The sequence below is a fragment of the Talpa europaea genome (assembly GCF_964194135.1).
Source record: "Talpa europaea genome assembly, chromosome: 14".
In the NCBI taxonomy this organism is placed as follows: domain Eukaryota; kingdom Metazoa; phylum Chordata; class Mammalia; order Eulipotyphla; family Talpidae; genus Talpa; species Talpa europaea.
Window position 1 is genome coordinate 66,187,736 of NC_140082.1, and position 18,879 is coordinate 66,206,614.

The 18,879-nt window shown below is 33.6% G+C and overlaps 1 protein-coding gene across 1 annotated transcript in view; it reads right to left on the bottom strand.

Annotated features, from left to right (window-relative positions):
• The window catches only part of SDCCAG8 (SHH signaling and ciliogenesis regulator SDCCAG8), a gene marked incomplete at its 3' end in the record, with an annotated part of 219,519 nt that overhangs the window by 168,349 nt on the left and 32,291 nt on the right, over positions 1–18,879 (bottom strand). The window contains exons 5-6 of the mRNA XM_084254497.1: positions 15,445–15,579; positions 12,145–12,261 (exon numbers count right to left, since the gene is read on the bottom strand). Coding sequence (XP_084110623.1) covers positions 12,145–12,261; positions 15,445–15,579 — 252 coding nt within the window. The remainder of the gene's footprint in view (positions 1–12,144; positions 12,262–15,444; positions 15,580–18,879) is intronic.

Sequence of the window (18,879 nt, forward strand, 5' to 3'; positions counted from 1 at the left end):
CTGTTATGCTTCCCACTCTGTCTCTGGTGAATCCTCTCACTGCCCTGCCCTAGGACCTCTGGCCTACACCCCAGCTCTTCTATGCAAAAAGAAATAAATTCTTAAAAAAATTGCAGATGAGTTAAACAGACACTTCTTGAAAGAAGAAATGCAAATGGCCAACAGGTATATGAAAAAATGTTCAACATCACTTATCAACAAGGGAATGAAAGACAAACAAGTGAGCTATCACCTCACACTTGTTAGAATAGTTATCAAAAACTCAAGTAATAACAAGTGTTGATGAAGATGTGGACAAAAGTGAACATTTGTGCATTGTTGATGGGTGACTGGAACAACCACGCTGAAAAGCAGTATAACAATTCCTCAAAATGTTAAAATAGAATTGCCATATGACTAAGCAATTCCACTTTGAGGTATTTATATAAAGAAAACAGAACACTAATTTGAAAGGAAAAATAAAACTTTATGCTTGCTGAAGAAATATTTACCATAGCCCTAAGATAGTGAAACAACTTAAATGTCCATTGATGAGTGAATGGATAAAGAACAGGTGAGATAAATACACACGCATACACATATATTGTATATGTACATATACGTATAGGTATATGCCTATATGTATTATATAATGTATATCCACAAAGGAATATTATTCAGCCATAAAAATAATGAAATCTTGCCGTTTACAACAACATATGCATAAGCCTTGAGAAGATCATATTCAAAAGTGATTAGGACAAGTAGAGAAAGACAAAAACAGTATGATTTCCCTTAGCTACAAGATAAAGAAACAAAGCAAATTAACAGATAAAGCAAAAAACAAACTCTTAGATTCTGACAGCAGAATGGTAATCACCAGAGGGGAATGGTACAGGAGGTCAGTAAAATAAGTAAAAGGAATAAATTGTATGGTAGTAAATAGAAACTAGATTTTTGGTAGTGATCATAATGTAGGCTAAAAAGATACTTAAATATAAAGCTGTCTATCTGAAACTTATGAAATGTTATCAACCAATTTTACTCCAACAAAACATTGCAAGCATCCTTTATAAATCATAGATACAAAATCTTTTAGATATACTATTTGCAAAAACTTTTCTCTCACTCTGTGGGTTTTCTTTCCATTTGCTTTGAAGCACAAAAGTTCTTTAATTTTATGATGCCCAACTTATATATTTTTAGTGTTGTGTTTTGGTGTCAAATATAAGAATCCATTGCCTCATCCAAGCTCATGAAGATCTATTTTTATGTTCTTTTCCAAGTGTTTTATAAGTTTATCTGTCTTACATTTGGGTCTTCATCCACTCTGAGTTGATTTTTGTATACTTATAGGTAGGGGACCAACTTCATTCATTTACATGTGGATATCTTGTTTTCCCAGCAACATTTGTAGAAAAACTATTCTTTCCTTATTAATTTTTCTTGTTATCCTTGTTGAAAATTGATTTGACTATTGAATACAATCTTTTTTTAAATGCTCACCACTTTATTGAATCTTTATCAAATTTAACTTCCTCACCAGACTATAAGAGTTGAATGAACAATATCTATTTTTTTTTCTTGTTAAAACCCATATACCTATTTGAGATTGGTACATAATAGGTCATTTTTTTCAATAAACTATTCTTTCTCCTCTGTATTCTTAAGATCTCACTACAATGTTTTACCCCTCGTATTGTTGGCTGCCATTCTCTCTTTTATTTTCATTTTTTTTATTTTTTTATTTTTTTAAATAATAAATTTTATTTTTATATTCCCCATACATTTGCAACCCCCCCATTCTGTCCCCAATCCCTCCCCTCCCGCCCCTCACTCCCCAAAAACTGTCTCTGGTTCATAGTTTTTTGTTGATTTTGATTTTCACTTTCTTATAGTTATTCATTTTCCTGGTCCCTTATTTAAGTTCTCTAGATTCCTGCTATGAGTGAGACCATCCGGTATTTTTCTTTTTCTTTCTGGCTTATTTTGCTGTGGCTGCCATTCTCTTTAAGACATGAACACTCCTTTGCAATTTAATGGGAACTTTCAAACCCCAATTTAACTTAGGATTCCTAAAACCAGGTAAATGCTATTACTTGTATAATTTATTACCATGGAGGAAAGATGGGGGAAAAGAAAATATCAGAACTTCAGATCTAAGTCGAGATATTTTACATAAAGACTTTTCTATTTCTCTTGCAGAAGAATGACTCTCATTCAGAAACTCTAAGGAATGGCAGAAGGCAGGCCAGAAATAAGGATATGCTACTTTTTATTCCTCTAAAAATTAAATGTTAGTGTAACTGATCTGCTTAAGTACAGATGTTAACACTGAAAAGGATTAAATTATGTTGACCATCTGTTAAGAGGAGTAATAAGAAAATTTAAACACCTTGCAATTTTGTAATAATCATGAGCAACCTAATTACATCTAGACTCTCTGTCTAGGGCAGTCTGTCACACTGGACTCCAATGAAAGTCAGGAAAATATGCCAGGGATATGTGAAGTCCCTATTAGAATTAAGGATGGTTGTTGCTGTTTTTTAATTCTGATGCTTAAAAAAAAAACACCCAGATACTAAATATCAGTATATCCTGGGTCATCTGTGATACCTAGAACTGCCCAACTTGGGTATCTAGAACTGCCCAACTTCATATATATCTACATTTATGAGAGTACCAAGTGAAAATTTAAAGTGAAAGCATTAACTGTTAATGCTGAGTTACTTCAACAGGAGTACAATAATGTATTCCTGGGAATCATGCTTTCACATGGATCTAAAACCCTTACTAAAAACATTTAATTTCACAAGTTTCATGAAAGCTGCATATTCTTCCAAAATACTAATTTGGACAGTTTGCTATTGCCTAAAATCTTTCCAGTAGAACTTAATTCTTAATTCAGAGTAGTTTTACTACTTACTGCAAATTAAATGATGTCTGCCTTGTAATTAAATTCTACTATTTAAAAGGCTTAAAATTTTATTGTTCTATAATTAATCACAATGAAAAGAATGTTCTAAAATTGCTGATGACAGTAAAATTTATTACATCTAACAAAAGTATCCTTCTTCTAAAACACTGAATAACTAGAAAATTTGGAATAACACTTGAGACTACATATAATTATAATCATGCATATACATATAATTATGTATTTTTATTCATTTTATTAACACTTAATTTATATTAACACAGAGAAATATTTACTGATTCTAGAAATAGGAAATTAGAGTTGAAATAAAGCTTAGCTATCCCTTATCCAAGCTTCTCACTTCACTTGGAAACAAATGAGGATCTAAGAGGTTTGCTCAATAAGTGAGCAATAGCTGAAAAGCTAAATCAAGAGGTGAAGTATTTCTACTCACAGTTCATAGGTAAAATAGCATACTCTGTCTTTTACCTTCCATCATTAGTCATCATAAATCATTAAAATAACTGCCAATTACTTATTTCTAGATAACTAGTCCTACTTGATTTTAGTATTGTTAGTAAAATAGTATTTTTGATGTTAACTGCAATTAAAATTCTAAAAATTGCTCAATTACATATAAAACAATACAAAGGACCTCTGGAAATATTCCCAATATAATATGATTTATATACCTCAATACAGGATATGCAGAGTAAGTAGGCAATTAATCTGGGATTCCAAACCTTGAAGAACACCAATTTCTATGGGCAATCTTTTAAAAGATATGACACATTGATATACTGAGGTCAAATCATACAAAAATACCATGAAATCCAAAGATATATATGCTCCTTGAACATATCTTTCTTCCTCCCATTCCCTCACCCCCATTCCTTTACTCATGCTAACATATTGGGCCTTTCAGCCAAAAAACCTTCTCCCATGTTTGTCAGGCAACATCCTATCCATCCTTCAAGGATGTAACATATTTCCCCCTTATAAATCCCCATATCCTTTTTAAATTTACTGATGATAGTTACTAAGTTCTCTTTGCATATACTTATTTGCATACCTGTCTAATATAGTCCCTTCTTTAAGGACAGAGATTTATCCCAGGCTAGCATAGAGCAAGTAATGTACAGTTGTTGAATTTAAGCAATAAGTAAAGTTCAGGACAAAAAGACTGTAAGTTTGTAACCAGATCTGTTCTTTTTAAACACTGAGTTGTTTTTCTTTAAATAGCCATATAAAAATGATCACTATGAAGAACAGGCAATAGGACATAAAAATGCTTAAGACAGTGTTAAGTGAAAAAAGCAAAACCCAAAATTATGTCTAGGCTATGTTTACTACTTGTAAATATTACATATGCATATGGATAAAAAGTGGAAGGTAAAACAAAAAGGGAAATAATTTGCTATATTTGAAGATGAAATTATTGGCTTCTGTGAATGTGCTTACGTTTATACAATAAATATTTTAAAATGTATACACATGTAGTAATGTAGTAATATTTACACAGGATATAGTATGAATGTTTATGAACTGTAAGAAAAAGCTTACGTAGCTGTGCAATGTCTAATGCCAACCTGCATGGACACACATTCATACAACTGTTGCTACCTAAAACTTTCAGAATTGTAGACTTAGTACCTTGGAATATACTCTGCAAGACTGGCAGGTTGGCCTTTTGAGTCCCACTTTGAAAGTCAGAGTAAGCATGCAATATTTTTAAGGTACAACTACTTATCATCCACTGAAATTGAAAATGTAGTAAAAATTATATTTCTTTATAGTAACATATATTTGTAACATTTTATATTACAACACATAATTTCATAATACTATATATGTGTGTTATAAGACTTTATAAATTCCACGACCAGTAATAGATTCATCTTATGACTTCCTTAAAGCACAAAAACATTCCTTGATTTCAGTTTACAGTTTTACATTCTTATACAAGGGAATAAACACTTATTTATAATATTTATCCCATAAGGTATATTACTTCTAAGTGGGCTTGTTTCCTCATCTCCTAAATAGTCTTAAATCTCTATCTTCAGGTATATTGTTTCTGCATGTACATTTGATTTTAAAACATAAATTATTGTGGTAAATGGCATAATCACCTTTCCTAGAAAATAAAATGACTCATTTTTGAGCATATAAATTTCTACAGTATTTCTATAAATGTGGTGTACATTTATTCTTGGTATTGTTCATTGGATTGATTTGGAACTATTCATTTGTGTAAAAAAACTAATCTTACCTTTTTTACTGCTAACTTTTTGACTTTACAAACAATTATTATTTAAAGTGAAGAAATTAACTTGGCATAAAGTGTTTTAGAAAAATGGTCAGTTCAATCATCTTTTATTAAATGAAAATATTTTAAATTATTTGCATAATTTTATTTGTCTCATTTCAGCATCATACAGAACAAGAACAAAAGAGGCTAATTTATTAGACATACGCCAGTCTGAAGAATTTTCTCAGAATTCTTGGTTAGGCTGTGATAAGAACACAAATTTATCTAAGTATGCTGAACAATGCTTTAGGGCATATTTAGAGAAGATTCTATTAAAAAAAAAGCTTTATTGCATCACACACATGGAACCAGATTCTCCCTCTCATGGGCTGTAGCCAGAATGAAGTTCACACTACATTAATTTGCACTTGCCGATATGCTGCTTTGCAAGTATTTTTAAGGCATGTTTGAATGTGTACTCTGTCTCCTCAACTAGAATATAAACTCCCCAAGGGCAGGACCTGGGGCTTTTAGTTATCACTCCCACAGTGTCTACTATGCTGGTCTGGGTAAGCCAAGCACTCTTGAACTGCTCTTATCTATCTGAGGAGCAGGGAAAGTAATGTTCAAAGACTTCAGCACTTAAAGAGGGTGTGAAGAACACTGGAGAGCAACTCTGTCATCACCAGGACAGAGTGATTACATGTGCTAACGGCATGCCCAAGTGGCCCCTCTCCCAGTCATTTTTTAGGCATAGATGTGAGACTGCAGGTGGTAGTTGAAGAAATCTCTGCAGTCTAGGTCTCATGAAGCCATTCATTATCTCAGCACATTCTTCAAAAGCCTTTTGAAGAAAGTACACAACATTACAGACACAAAGCAGAGCATATAGCTCAATAGAATTTTACTTTAATCTGTGGGTGTTCAGTTACAAATAGAAAAGACTAATAAAACTACTGGCCACTTTAACAGATACAGTGAAATATTTCAAGGATGTTTACAGAATCAAATAGAAGAAATACCTCAAAGGTCCATTAGCTGGGTCTTCAGGTAAAGCATATTGTTGCTGCTCTTTAAAACTAAAATTTCAGGGAAGAAAAAGTATCATGGTTGTTGCAGCAATCTATTTCAAACTTTCAAACTTCTTACTGTAGAAAGTTCTTATTTTAGCCTATTGTGATAATGAGTTGCTTGACTAAGTTGCTTTGCTCTTATTCTTCCCATATTGAGAGCTTGTTTGGAGGTTCTAGCAGGGGAGCGCAGCTACTCGTATACCCTCGACCAAAGACCGGTCCGTCTCTATTCGGGGAAGGCCGTCCTCTTCGACCGATTTCCCATATTAAGAACAGGTGTTTAACATTTTCTTTGAAATAACCTGTCAAATCCTAGATGACAGTGAAACATTTCACTCTCCTCTAAGAAAAAGGATAAAATCCCTCACTTTTAAAAAATGCTTGTTTTCTGGTCATAGATAGAACTTAGTTTTAGGACTTTCAGGATTTCCTTTCATCTTTACACAAAGCCATATACATAATAGAGGCACTTTTTCCAACAACCGTTCATTGAAATTAGGAAATTATTCCTTAGTTTAGAGTTAGTATTAAAGTGTGAATCAAATTGCTATAGAGATAAGCAACTCTCAAATCCTCTTTTGGCATTAATTTTTCTAGCCAAAATGTTCTGTTCTATTTCTTTTGTATATGTTCTCTACTCTTAAATATTTGCTTTGACAACTCCATCAGGTATTTTGAACCTCACTGCTTCCTACTCAATAGTAGTGACAACTCCAAAGTTACAACTTATATAATACTGGTGAGTATAAGTCTTATCTCTGAAAAAAATAATTCCAATCTAAAAAATTATAATGGGGGCCTCCCCAGTGGTGCAGTGGTTGGGCGCTGGGCTGCAAAGCTACCCGCAGCCTCTGCAGCACTGGTTCGATCCCCAGCCACCGGGTGAGGGTCCCACATGGAGTGCAGACCTCACCTGCCACGTCCGCTGCTCCCCTCAGCAGTGTACTTCGTCAGTCTGCCTGTTCTGATCCCTGCTCTGGCTCTGGTGAATTCTCTCACCCTCCTGCGCTTCTGACTGTACCCAGTGCTTGTATAAATAAATAAATAAATCTTTAAAAAATTAAAAAATTATAATAAAAGGCAGTTTTTAATATTTATACTAAGATCCAAACCATTATCAAACTGTGTGCTTAATATGATAATGACCCTAGGACCTGTAAACCACTCACTTGGCGATGCCATTAAGTAATTAAGAGACCAGGGATGTGACAAATTTGCTGTACTGAAAAATGATCTAAAACCACTAAGTTATTTAACATTGATGAGGCTTAAAACAAAAAGTTCCACTTGCTAGTAAGGCAGAGAAAACATAAAACATACAACTATATATCTAATATTTAGGGGGGGGTTGGCAAATTTTTCCGACGAAGGCTAAAATAGTAAATATTTTAGTCTTCGTGGGCTCTCTGATCTCTGCCACATCACTTCCACTCTGCCTTTGTAGCACAAAAGCAGACAGTAAATTCAGTGAAACTTTATTTGTAAAAAAAGCATGTCATATTTGGATCATGGGCTGTGGCTGGCCAATCCTCTTTTATGGATCATGTGGGCATGTTAAACATGCAAACATATCTGTATATGTAAGTGAGACTGTATATATGTGAATCAGCCCATGTGCAAATCCCTATTTGTATATTGCCTAGCCATAGAGGCTTCATGGGCATGTGATCACTGTAGTCACTGAGGTCCCTGTGCTTAGAAGGGCTCTGAGCTTGCAGTTTAATGCTCCTGGACCATGTCTTAAAATCCTTAATGATTATATATTGGAATTTGTGTTTTGTAAGTTAAATATGATGGTAGAATGGAGCCCTGGATGACACATGTGGTCTTGTCTCCCCACTGCTACATGACAGCAGAGCAACAGCAGATATTTATTCCCCTCCAGCTACCTCTTGCCAGACCCTGACTTGAGTGGGACCAAGTCATGGTAGCATGAGGTGGAGGCATGTGTTCTGCTATTGTCTTTTGTCCCTGCAGGAGCCTGGGTATAAACCCAAACAATGTTTGGTTAAATGTATTTTTCTAGGTTCTCAGAGAAAGTGACAGTAGTCACCATCCTTGCCTTAGGCTGACAGCACCACAGCAAACTCAGCAGACTTCATATGGAGTGTCTGCTCACCCTGAACCAGCTACAAAGTGTGCCTCCTTGTGCAGGCAGCAATCTCTAGAAAGTTGCCCATCTGACCATCTTCAGACATGGAAGACTTACTCCTTCTCCTCTCCCATGGGGCACTGAGTGTAGGTCCTGTGGTTGATGGTAGGGAGAAGTCATAGACCATGTGCACAACATAGGGACTTATAGGAATCTACCTTCTCCCACTAGTAACCCTGTGCTGGAGGATCCCAAGCATTAAATAGCATGACATCATGACAGGCTGAAACAGAGATTGCAGAAAAAGGAAAACATTCTATAAAAACTTTTTTTTGAAGGTTGACATCACTTTTCCCCTGCTTTTTGAACAAAGGATCCTGTATTTTCCATTTTGCACTGGTTAGAATGGTACAGAGGTTAGGTTCTATTAAAAAATCATCTTCTGAAAATAATTTACCAAATGGTAGTTGACAAAGAAAATTCCATGCTAGCATCACTCACTCCAAAGTAAAAGCCTTTGTAAAGCCAGGGCAATAACAGAGACTCTTGAAGTATTCCTAACTTTGAAATGTCAGGTTCGGAAATTACGTATTTTGAGTTTCAGCTCTAATGGGCTCTGTTCAGAATATAATTGTGGTTACTAGCTGGCAGCCATTTCCCTCAAATAGTTTGTTACAGTATTTATTAATAATATTTTTAGAATGATGATATGGTATCTTATAAATAGAAAACATAATCAAAACATTATACATGAAATTTTAGTAATACAAAGACAACAAAGGAATTTGAAAAGTTCTAAGATGTCCTTTATTTCCTATTAAGGAAGGTAATACTATGACATTTTATATAAAACATATGTTTTCCTGATTCATAGAAACAACTTTACAGCAAAGACTGTTGAGATGGTCAAAGAATCATGAATATGGGTTGGGCATTATATGAGATAAATGAATTATTGCTAATATCATCAGCTATAATAATGATATGGTAGTGATGAAAAAATATCCTTCATAGATGCATACCAAAATATTTATGGGTGAAAAACAATGTCTGAGATATGCTTTAAATACTTCAGTCAAAGAAGAAATGGGGGAACAAGACAGAAGAGTTGAAAGGGGAAGACAAAAAGAAAATGGAGAAGAAAAACATGATGACAAAAAATAGAGATGATGAATAAGATGAAGATGACAAGTGAAGATAAAGGAGAGAAAAATTGTTATATAGAATAGAATGAGCAAAGTGATGAAACTTATAGAAATGTGGGAATTCATTATAATATTCTCTTTATGCTTATATATATATATTAAATTCCCATAATTGTGTTGTATGTGCTTGTGAATGTATCCTTGCAACCCATGAAAAAATTTGTAGTAAAAATCAGGGTACAGTGTTTTCATTCTCCTCCATAACAAATTTGCTACTTTGTTTTGATACAAGAAGCATCCTCTGAGACTGACAGGAGCTTTCTAAACAGAAGGGATACAAATGAATTGATGGGAGGATAATCCTAACACACTATAAAAAAGAAAAGGAGAAAGTAGGTAGAAGACACTGCCATTATTACTTTCCCAATATTTTTTTTCTAATTATGCCAGAGTCAAAGCTTGAGTCACAAGGAAAATAATTTTGGCACCCAACCATTTGCCCTATTTTGTGTACATCAAAAAAGTTGTTTTCACAAAATTCTAATCTCAGTTTCCCATCTACTTACAAATGTATCAAGTAGACAGATTAACAAAAATATGAACAAAAATTGACTTGTTACAAGGAATACCTTGCTGTAAACCTAGAGACAGTCTTCTTACTCTGAATTGCAGAACACCTAAAAGTTGTATGCACTGCATATATTATGGGTATCTCAGATCCCCAGCTTTTAAAAGTTAAATGTAAATTTCTTTCAAATATACATGGTGGCCTAGCAAAGTAACTTCCTCACTCTGACAGACAGAAGGTCATGTCATGGTTGAAAGACCAAAGAACAATTGCTGCTTTGCTACACCAGATCACCTATGGAATGAAATACCACGACTTTCTTTTCTGAAACTGTCTGTTCAATACAAAATAGTTACAAAAATGACCTATAATATTTTCTCACATTGTGCCCAAGGAAAAAAATATTAACAAGCATATCACATCATGAACATCTTGTAACTGTTCAGAGGTTTTATTCCTAACTCTGTGACCTTCTAAAGGCACATCTCTATCTAAAAACATTAAAAATCATTGTGAAAATTGTTAATGTTTCACTATCAGGAAATGTTTACACATGAAAACTACTCTTTCAAGATACTGCAACTTTAGTCTGCCAAATCATAATTAAAATGACATACAGCAATTAAAGAGAAATTTACAAATATCTTTACATAGGCTAATTGATATACAAGTGAATGGTATTCTCTTATTGTTCCTATAGTGCATTTTTTTTTCTCCAGAACATTACACTGTAATTTTAAGTAAGTCAGAGATACTCCTTGCTGTTTTTTTTTTTTTTGAGTTGGTCCAAAATATTATGTTGGCAGATACTACAGAATAGTAGAGAGATATATGGTAATACTAGTGAGCATGTCAAAATCATAGGTTTTTTTAAAAAAGTCGTAATACATCAAGAAAAGAAAGTTCTGTGTTTGATTTGTTAGTACTAGACTATCAGTCCCTGATAAAAAGAATCGTCAATTCCACTATCAGGCACGCCCCCAACTGGATGGAATAAAATAGTTTCATTATTTGTACATGTTAATGAAAATATTCTGAAAATTAAAAACTTGTTATAACACTCTAAATACAGTGGTACAAAAGCAGAACTTGATTTTGGTTGTTTAGATTTTAGTTAGTGCCAGGGATTTCATTTATGTCTTAAAACATTTTTATACTAAACCTATTACTTTCATTTTCAATAGGTTTCTCAATTTTCTTTGCATAATTTGCATAGATAATTGATTTTGTTGAAAGGGAAAATATGTTAGAAAATACAATATAAAGCTTTGGACTAGAAATACAGTTTCAGTAAACTTTACTTGTAGATATCTGCATTTTAAAATTGTAGTGACTTCTCTAAAATATTAAAATGCAAAAAGGTCTTATTTCAATTAAACAGATTTATCAACATGTTTTCTTTGAAAATAAAGAATAAAAGCCTTCAATGTTCTTTCTGTATTATAACATAAAAATAGAAAATCTAAAGTCAGCCTATTAGAACTGTCTTTCTGAAAACTTTATCCATAATGCCAATTAAAATTGGAGTGTCTACATGATCTCAACAAACATATAACATAAAACATCTGTTCAAACTGAAATTGAAGTAAGCTGCATTTCCCCCCCAACATTTCTAATTTCGCTGTATTTAGGCTTCCTAAGGAAACATATTCATGGTTATCTTAGTTAAAACTGGTTTCACTCTGCCAACAATCAATTTGATTGACGTATTTACATATCAACTCATCTCATCTTACAAATTTTAAACTTTTTTATTTAAAATTGGATTCCAGTTGGCATCTTTCAAGAACTTTATGCACGTATATTTTAGGTTCAAACTGTGCATTAGAACATGTTTTTTACTTTTGTAAGTAATAGATACACATATCCAAATGTATATTTATGACCTGTCATATTGGAATTTTATATGCATGCAGTTGTATTCTCACAATTTCATATGAAAGGTGATAATTTTAGGCAACTATAAATGAAATTCTTTTAATAGAATAAACTGGATAGTTCCATTAGTTAGAAACAATATAATAGAAATAAATGACTTAGAAATAAAACCACATTAACTTTAGAAAGAACGTTAGTTTTTGTCTTTAACTGCTGTAGTTACACTTGTGCCATCTCTTACCTGATCTTTAATTTCAAGATTCCTTTTAGTTTTTGTTCTGTACTCTCTGTGCTCCTTTTCTGCCTCATCCTTCTCCAATTTGGTTTTATTCAATTGATAGCGCATTTCCCCACACACCTGTTAGATTATAAAAACTAGATCAATAGCTGCTGGAATCTAGCAGACAGAGCCTGCAATTAAATCTTTCAGTGCCCCCTAGAGGTCATATAAATAAAATACAAGATCACTTTCTTAAGTGACATTTTCTATTAGTTTATTCAACACATTCTGTTAAGATGTGCAGGCGATATCTGGGATTGTGTCTAATAATTAAAAATTACAGATAAAGAAGTACATAATTATGAAAATTTAAATATGTACCCAAGATTTCTAATATAAACAAATAATTTCTATTTCATATTATCACCAAAAAGCACTATCATCTCAATTTTAACTAGGTAAAATTATTAATTAAAATATTAACCAATGTAATTATTTATTCAAATTGCTATATTTATTTATTTATTTTTAATAGAGGCATGTTTTATTTGTTTGTTTGTTTGTTTGTTTATACATGCACTGGGTACAGTCAGAAGCACAGGAGGGTGAGAGAATTCACCAGAGCCAGAGCGGGGGAGCAGAGCAGGCAGAAGGACCGAAGTACACTGCTGAGGGGAGCAGCGGGCGGCAGGAGAGGTCTGCGCGCCATGTGGGACGCTCCTCTGGTGGCCGGGGAGCAGCCGGGGATCGAACCGGTGCCGCAGAGGCCGCGGGCAGCTTCGCAACCCAGCGTTCAACTGCTGCGCCACCGGGGAGACCCCAAAATTGCTATATTTAAATAACACTCTACATTATAAAATTTTCCTTTAAAGATTTTATCAGTTAGACTTTTATTTAAAGCACATAAAGTAATTTTTCTCTCTACTAATAGATTATATTATTGATATTGAGGTATACAGGAGTATCAAATATTTACTATAAGACTAGTAAATAGTATCAAACTTATCATGCAAAATATATATTTTAAGTTAAGAAAGAGTGTTTGGCAAAAGTCACAGGAACTATACACACTGCATTTATATCGAAGCATTTAACATAAAAGGGCAATATACATTTAAGTGAAATGATTTTAATATGTGATTAATACACACATATGGTATCTTAAAGTTTTGTGTATCATCCTGTACCCAATTTATTTTTCAATACAAACAGATAAATGTATTTTAAAACTGAATGAGCAGATAAAACTACATAGAAAAACTATCAGTCTTTGAAATTACTGAGAACCTATAGAATGATCTTATCTGAAATTCTGAGAATCTCCAAAGAGAATTCTGCTAAGTCAGTTTCTAATACACAAATAAAAATTTTTGTAAATCATGAATCCAATGGTTATACTTGCTTTAAACTTTAACTTTGTTGTTGCAGAAAAACTATTAGAACTTTATAAATTAGTTTCATCATTAGAAATTAGAATTAGAATCTTCTCAACAGATATGCATATCCTATGTTTAAATAAAAATACTTTGACCAATAAGCTAATCTGGGTTCAAAACTTACAGTGAAAACAGTACATTTCTCCACAGTGGTCTTCAAAAATCCGTAAAAACAATATTACAAAAACTTCTATTTGAAATTCAAATACCTCAATGTGTGAGTTAAGTGTACCAATTAAAAAATAGCAATTAAAATTTTTAATTTTAAAGTTAAATAAAATTTAAAAATTAAGAGTAAAGGAAAAAACTAAAAGGGCACTAACTAGCTTTCTTTCTTAGTTCTTCACTAATCTAATCTGATTTACATGTATGAATGAATTAAAAAATCCCCATTGATAATATCAAAAATAATAATTATACAATGATGGTATTTAAAAACCATCATCAATACAAAAATATTATATGTAATAAATGTCTAAGCAATAGGTTATGTTAAAATTATTTTATCATTAATTTTATTTTTAATGTTCCTTCATCTTACTACTTCCAGTTTAGCATTTACTAAATTTATCGATAAGACTAAACTTCATCTAAAATTAATCAAAAAATCAAATTGAACTAGAATATTTTATTTAGTTGGAAGTAACCTTGTTACTCTTCTGATTACTGAGTCATTTTGGACAGTTGTAAAGACAAGAGTACTCATTTCAATAGAAAGTTCTTTCCCTTATAAAGAAAAAAACACTCTCACCATAATTTTCACCCATTAATTTAGGTTAACCATTTCCATCCCTCTGCATCAGTTCCCTTATTTCTAACTCCTACCTCCATACAAATACATTACCTATATTGGCAAATAGGATATTTTAAAACTTCTACATTAGCTAAAACTTGAATTTTAGAAAGCAAAGGGAGAGTTGTAGTTAAGGAACAAAGTAAGGAGAAGAAAAGATAGGGTCCCTTACCTTAAACATAAAGTTAATTTTAATTTCTGAATTATAAAGAAACAATGGCATTAACAATGTACCAAAATATAACAAAACGTTTAGTAACATACAATATGGAAATTATATGCATTTTAAACAAAATTATCTGTGCATGTATTGGTTAAACATAATCAATTTAATTTATAACATTGTGCATGCCCATATTTAGTTTCTTTGTTTTAAAACAATTGCTCTAGTGGTGGGTGTTTTGTGGTGACATAGATCTTGAGAGGTGTGAATTTATACCCCTAAATCACATAAAGTGTTGTAAAACAATATTACCTCAAAAAAAGAAAGACACAATTTAAAAAGCAATCAATTACTCAAATCTATATGAACTTGTAGTGTTTCTTATATGTACCTTACTTAGCCAATTAAGACAATTTTAGCTGATGGTTCACAAGTTTATGATACCCATAGGGAAGACAATGTAGTATTTAAAATATGAATTTCAAGGGCCAAAAAAAAAAGAAGTTGTAGTATGATAATCTTGATTATAGATACGAGATCTGAAAAGGCTCGGAAGTGGAGGATTTTTTTTAGTAAGCATACTTTTAATATTGGGAATATGTACCTTTTTGTATCATTGTGAAAACTAAATCTATGTTACTTCTAATAGTCTTAGTAAACTCAGAAATACAAGTTTCATCAATATTAGGTAATTAATAAAACTTAATGTCTTTGAGGACATTATTTGTATTTAATTCATCCTTGTATTTGCAGCACCCTGTAAAGGGCCTGCCAATAGTATGTAAATGTTTATGGAACGACCGTTAAGTACATTTTTATTATCTTGAAATAATAAAACTTTTCTACCCCAAACTTTCTTCTGAGCTCTACATTAGCAAATATTTTTTCAAACTAACTTTTTCAGTACTTATTAAACTATTTCTTTGTACCTTTGTGGCATCCATTTCCTGGGAAGTAAGCTGGTTTTTAATTTCCTCTAATTGATTAATAGCTGAAATCCTCTCTCTTACAGCCTTTTCCACCTTGGCCTCCAGCTGGGCAATATTCTGAGACAGGATCAACATCTATAAGAGGAAGTAAAAATCCTACATGATAATGTCACTTGACAGAAAAAATATTACAGTATCTTTTATTAATAGAATTTTAGCATGATCACTGGGCTCTAGTTATAAGTAATTTCTCAGTGGATTGCATAGGTACATTTCTCTACCTCTTTAACTCAGCCATGTCCCATGACTTGAAAGTACTTTGCTCTTATTTATTCTGATCTCTACCCATGATTTTGAAAAAACACTGGACAAGATCATTAATAAAAATAAGCTTTGTTTGAAACTCTAAGGTGACAGATATCAGACACCCATATAAGTTATGGAAGAAAATAGCATGAATAGAAATTGTTGAAAAATCACTGTATGGTAAGTGATTTTCAGGCTTTTCTGCCCTTTGCCATTCGGATTGTCCTGCCTGGTGGGGCACCTGCATTTTGTAACTTGTTATAAGTTATGTTGTTTACTTCTCTGGGCCATGGGAGCAATATTGAGATATTCCCCAAGAGAAGGGGGTGGGGCGCTTGGAGTCCTACTGGCCTCCTGGCCACCCTGCCCCAGCACCCCTGCCTGCCATGTACCTGGTTGCTGCATTACATGTAAATGCCCAATAAAAGCCTGAGAAAGCCACTGAGGGCTCCAGGACTCTCCTTTACCCGACCTGCTTGAATCAGAGGCAATCTGCTCAGTGCCCCTCATGCCACTACAGTCAGACAACCCTTAAACCCTTCTTCCACATATATGGCATAAAGATCTATTGCTCCAGTTGGAAAGGCAGACATTTTTAGAGAGCAACTTGTGTACTATGAATCCCATTTCCCTTCCACCAACACTAACAAAGAGAAGACTCTGCAGTTCCCTTTGTAAAATTTCACCTGTCCTCCCATTATCTAGTTATCTTTATTCCTCTTCTAAGATTCTACAAAACCGTTATCTTCTCAACTCCAGGAAGAATTGATTCTCAGATCCCAGCACAAAATAAGAGCTCCTTCCTATATTCAGTGTTAGTATTCAGTTATCATGCACTAGGTTATGTCAGCTGTTCACATTGATCGTCATTGATTGTCCTCATTGATCTATCTATCCTCATTGATCATCGCCCATGCTATTCTGGTGATTCAATATTTTGTTCATTATCTGGCATGTGCTCTATGTACATCTACTGCACCCCAACCTCTACATACTTCTGGCACAGTACTTATTACACCAGTTTTGTCTGTTTCCTCACTAGACTAGAAGTTCCTCAAGGGCATGTTACTCGAGAGGCAATAAATGTTAGATGAATGAATAAATAATTATAATAAATGGCTTTCTTTGGGACTCAATAAATAACAGTTTCTTTCAGAGGTTAGAAATGTTTTCCAATTCTGGGCCTCCCTGGTGGTGCAGGAGGTTGAGCACAGCTCTGTGAAGCTGTCCTCAGCCTTCTGCCTTTGTGGTGCGAGTTCGAGCCTCAGCAGGGAGCAACCCACATGGTGCGGCACGCCTGCTGCTACCCTCAGCAGTGTTTGGGTACATCTGCCTGTTCTGCTCCCTGCTCTCTCTGGTGAATCTTGTCACGACTCTGGCCTGTACCCCATTTCTAAAAAAAATAAATAAATAAAACCTGTGATGATGATGCCATGGGCTCCAAAATTTGCAAAAAAAAAAAAAAATAACACTTATTTTGCACTCTTAGATTTAATCTTTAAATAAAAAAAATAGGTTAAAAAATATAATCTATTATGTTTTCAGTTACTTTTTACTCTATTCCAACAGATCAAATTTTTTAGGCTATTAATTTTATATTTGTATTAGCAGTATTAAAATGAAGAAGAAATGCTACCTTATCCTAGGGCAAACATAAGAATAGCTACCAATTTTGAATCAGAATGAGAACTGATAATGTATTTGAAATATTTGAAATCTATCACTGTATACTGAAATATTCTGAAATAGGTGTGAATTCAGTTTGACGATTAAAATCAATCAAGTTTTGGGTCTCCGTGGTAGCACAAGGGCTTTTAAGCACTGCACTATAAAGCAATCTGCAGCCTCTGCAGCATGAGTTTGATCCCTGGCCAGCCAGAGAGAAACCCACATAGCGAAGCAGACCTCTCCTCTCACCTGCTGCTCCCCTCAGCAGTGTACTTCGGTCCGTCTGCCTGTTCTGTTCCCCGCTCTGACTCTGGTGAATACTCTCACCACCCCATCTCTGGCCTGTACCCCAGCAATTTTATGCATAAATAAATAAATCTTTAAAAAAATAAAATCAATCAAGTTTTGTGCTAAAACATCAAGAATGACTTTGAATTCTATAACTAGCTAAGGTTGACATATATGAAAACAACAAGCCATGGGAGAATATTCTAACTTAGATGGCAGGTATATTAATTATGTTTGCTGGGCACTATGGAAAATTATATATTAGGCTTAGGGCTGCTTACATGTCCTTCTTAACAAAAGATTGGTTATAAATTTAATTTGCATATGGAACTACTTTTACTAATACTAATCTACCAACTATTCTTTAGCATCTAATAATCTGAACATACAACTAAAGTTCAAAGAGGTTACATGTAATAAATCAAAAATGTTATTTCCTTAACTAAAAATTCAAGTTCGTAAGTATCTATGTTATCAATGTATTAATATAGCTTTCCTAGAACCACACAACTAATTTTAATTACCATTTATTAAAAAAAATATGTAGAGATAAATATTATAGTAACATGGCCTGTTTTTTAAAGTAAATATGCAGTCACTTATTTTGCTAATTATAAATTCCGAGTCAGTTTCTACTGTAAGACATGTGACAAATCATATTCCATCCATACGATAACCTCCCTCTGCCACCCATCATTTTTTTTCTTTGCCCAGTAGCTGTCTCTTCCCTCCTGTCACCCATTTCCTAGGGCCTCCCCTCCTGTTGTCACACCTTCTTTTTCCCCAAGCCCACCATCTGGAAGTCAACATTACACTGCAGGAGCTTCTCCATCCACATCTGTTGCAGACACAGAAGTAACACAGACAGCTGCAACACTGCTGGATGTCCAGGGCATTGACATCAGGTAAGTCCTTTAAACTTTGACAGGGGCAAGCAAGAGACAAGGACGCCCAGGTTGGGAGAGTGTCATAGAAAGTCCTAATTAAAGCAGTCCCTAGTGTACTAAACAAGGTATTAAGCAGTACTCCCTATACAGGAGGTACAAGAATTAAGGATTCTAAGTAATTGGTTATTATCAAGGGAATCAACTGGGAAAATCCTTGGATTTTATTTATTTTATTTTATTTTATTTTATTTATTTATTCGGTGGTCAATCAATAAAATACTAATGA